The sequence below is a fragment of the Theobroma cacao genome, unplaced genomic scaffold (assembly GCF_000208745.1).
Source record: "Theobroma cacao cultivar B97-61/B2 unplaced genomic scaffold, Criollo_cocoa_genome_V2, whole genome shotgun sequence".
Classification (NCBI taxonomy): Eukaryota; Viridiplantae; Streptophyta; class Magnoliopsida; order Malvales; family Malvaceae; genus Theobroma; species Theobroma cacao.
In genome coordinates this window covers 23,251-26,081 of record NW_017234841.1, presented here as the reverse complement: position 1 = coordinate 26,081, position 2,831 = coordinate 23,251, and the positions used below count along the sequence as shown (strand labels likewise).

At 34.5% G+C, this 2,831-nt stretch overlaps 1 protein-coding gene across 1 annotated transcript; it reads right to left on the bottom strand.

The window, feature by feature from the left end:
• Positions 1 to 625: 625 nt before the first annotated feature.
• LOC18595963 lies at positions 626 to 2,093 on the bottom strand. Its single transcript, XM_018129859.1, has 4 exons — positions 2,076 to 2,093; positions 1,340 to 1,504; positions 1,110 to 1,250; positions 626 to 1,025 (listed from the first exon to the last, which is right to left on the bottom strand). Exons 1-4 carry the CDS (start codon positions 2,091 to 2,093, stop codon positions 861 to 863), a joined length of 489 nt encoding a protein of 162 aa, XP_017985348.1. The 3' UTR covers positions 626 to 860.
• Positions 2,094 to 2,831: the final 738 nt, after the last annotated feature.

The window sequence follows — 2,831 nt, the reverse complement described above, 5'->3', positions numbered from 1 at the left end:
TTTAGCAAGTTTTGAGATTTTCGAAAAAAAATAACGAAAATACCCCTATAAGCCAGAAAACAATATGTTATGTTCTGATTTGAAAATGGTTTGTAATCCTTCAAATTTTAATATTTGATAACTATTGCTCACCGAGGAAGTGCGGAAGTTGATACGAGAGCCTTGCGAGGTTTCGATCGACATTCGGGATGAAGAATGTTTGTCGAGGCCTCGTGACGGTTGTCACGGGCTCGATGAGGAGTTCCGGGTTGTGACAATTTTTCTTTCTCTTCATTCTTGAGGCACCATCAAAGGTCAGAGGGTTTTAGAACGTGTAATTCCTTATGAATGACTCTAGTAGCCACTCCAAAACAACGAGAGTAAAGAAATTGTTGTTTGCACGAAAGAAGATTTGTAAGGCAAACTTCATCGTTAAGAAAGGGAGTGATATATTCTGTTAAAAATGTAAGCCCATATCCTAATATTAATAATTGCCAGCTTCTGGAAAGTATGTGTAACTACAAAATCTTCAATTACTTGCAGGAATTTTCCTCAATGTCTGTTAAATTTTATATTTTTACCAATCAAGCTATGTTAGATAAGGGATGCAAAGACGATATAAAACATAGACATGCACCTAATTTTCGTCTGTGAAATCCAGCAACTGTCTTTCTATTCTTAATGATTTAAGTTAATAGACAAATATCGTTCAATTATTCATCAGTTTCAACCAAAAAATAAATAAATAAAGAAACTCAACTGGCTTTGTCCTAAGTTATTTTCCTATTTGAATGCCTTCAAATAAGCAAAGCTGAAAAACCAATACATGTAAGAACAGGCATCAGATGTCGAGTGTACTTCACTAGGAGCATTGGAAGGCATCAAAGCTTACTCCCTTGGGCAGCCTTTGCAGTATTTTTACTTGAGGCCATCCATTGTTTACCCAAAGCGATTAGCTCTCTGTTTTCTTTCCTTCTGACCTCCACCACCACGTGTGCAAGCTTTTCCTTGTCCCCTGTAACCTTTGCCTCTATCTCCACTTCTTCCTGCCATTAAAACTTATCCTATTTTTAAACCATAACAAAAAGAAAAAAAGAAAGCTTTAAGCTTTGGCATATAAGAAAAGTAACTTGAATCTTGGCCGTCGAATAGAATGAAATGTTGAAATCAAGGGAGGCTTTGACATGGTCAGCGATGGAGTATATAGCGGCAGCTCCAACGTCGTCAATCAACGTGGCCATGGCTCCAACGCGCCAATTCCCGTCTGCATCCTATAGATAAGTTACACAATTATTCCGTTTGCCTTTGCTAAAATAGATAAGCAGATCTATGTAATCAAAGAAGAATCAGATTTATTTACTGATGCACGACTCGGTACAACGAAATTACAGCGTATGAAACCCTTTTGGCCTTGGAGAATCTGCAGTCCTTCCAGGGTCAGTGCCTCCAGCTCGTGGCTGATGGTTCCTTTTGACAGATCTACCAGCCATTTCAGGGATTTTTGTCGGGAGCCATCCTCTATTTTCTACCCTCTCCCGTTCTTTCTGTTACAGGCAACAGGACAGCGAGGTGACTTTCTCCTTGACTTTTTGCGGTATTTGGTGACCGGCCTAGTTATTATATGACTAATAATTATTAAATTCCTTGTGGTCCTTGACCTGTGTCACGCATTAGCAATTGTCCACAGTGCTTTTCTCGTATAAATAAAAATCTATTATCTCCGCCCTTTATGAAAACAAAAATTAAATTAAATACATAAACAAATCCTTAAATTATATTAAAAATTAATAAATATTATAAATATATATATAAATGTCTATTATATTGTGATATAAAAAGTTTATAGAAGTCAAATAGTGTAATAAGCCATACACAAGAAGTGTAATCTAATTCGATCTCTTATATTTGATTACGTATATTTAGATTTTGATATAGATTGAAATGGATTAAGATTGAAGAGGTTATTAGTCTAACCTCTCACTTTATTTGTAACTACGTACTTGAATAAGATCTTTTTACTCTCTCTAATTATTTTCTCTCATAGTTGTTCTTTTAAGTTATATTTTATAACTTGAAAATTAAGTAAGTGACTTAACATATCTTCGGTGTTTCATTCCCTGAAAATCAATCTTAATGTGAATTTGCTATCATATAATATATATTATATGTCACGACCCGAAACTCCCCATCGGGCCAGTGACAACCGCCACGAAGCCTCGACAAACATTATTCGTCCCGAATGTTGATCGAAACCTCGCAAGGCTCTCGTATCAGCTTTCGCACTTCCCCGGTGAGCAATAGTTATCAAATAATCAAAATATGAAGGATTACAAATCATTTCCAAATCATAACATAACATATTGTTTTTTTTTTTGCTCACAAGGGCATTTTCGTCATTTTTGTCGAAAACCTCTAAACTTGCTAAAAATGTAGTAGATAAGTCGAAAATATATATTTAATGATTTAAAAAAATTAAGTATCTAAAACGTTCATTTGAAATGAAAATTTGACCATTTGAATATAATAAAAATATTCAATAAAATAAACTATTTTCTTATAAAATAATTTTCATAAAACTATCGGTACATAATTCTTATAGCGTAAAAGTTAATTATATTTATATATATTATAAAGCAAATAACCAAAGTATAAAATTTCTTTTACAGTGACACGTGGGCCCACATCTAACCAAAATGCATCGAAAGCTAGAAACCTACAGCTTTTACCGATTCAAGTCCAAATGAAGGTATTTGTCAAAATCAGCTAACTATGAAATTCCCCGAGCCTGAAATGTGAGGAAATGAGGATGGTGAGATTATAAAATCCCAGTGAGTAAACAGATACCATCTAAA

Bases quoted from the DNA above. Each gene is read 5' to 3' on its own strand.
- LOC18595963 (XM_018129859.1), bottom strand. The intron at 1,251-1,339 runs GTAAATAAATCT...ACTTATCTATAG, and splicing joins TTGTACCGAGTCGTGCATCA to GATGCAGACGGGAATTGGCG. The intron at 1,026-1,109 runs GTTACTTTTCTT...TTTTAATGGCAG, and splicing joins ATTCGACGGCCAAGATTCAA to GAAGAAGTGGAGATAGAGGC.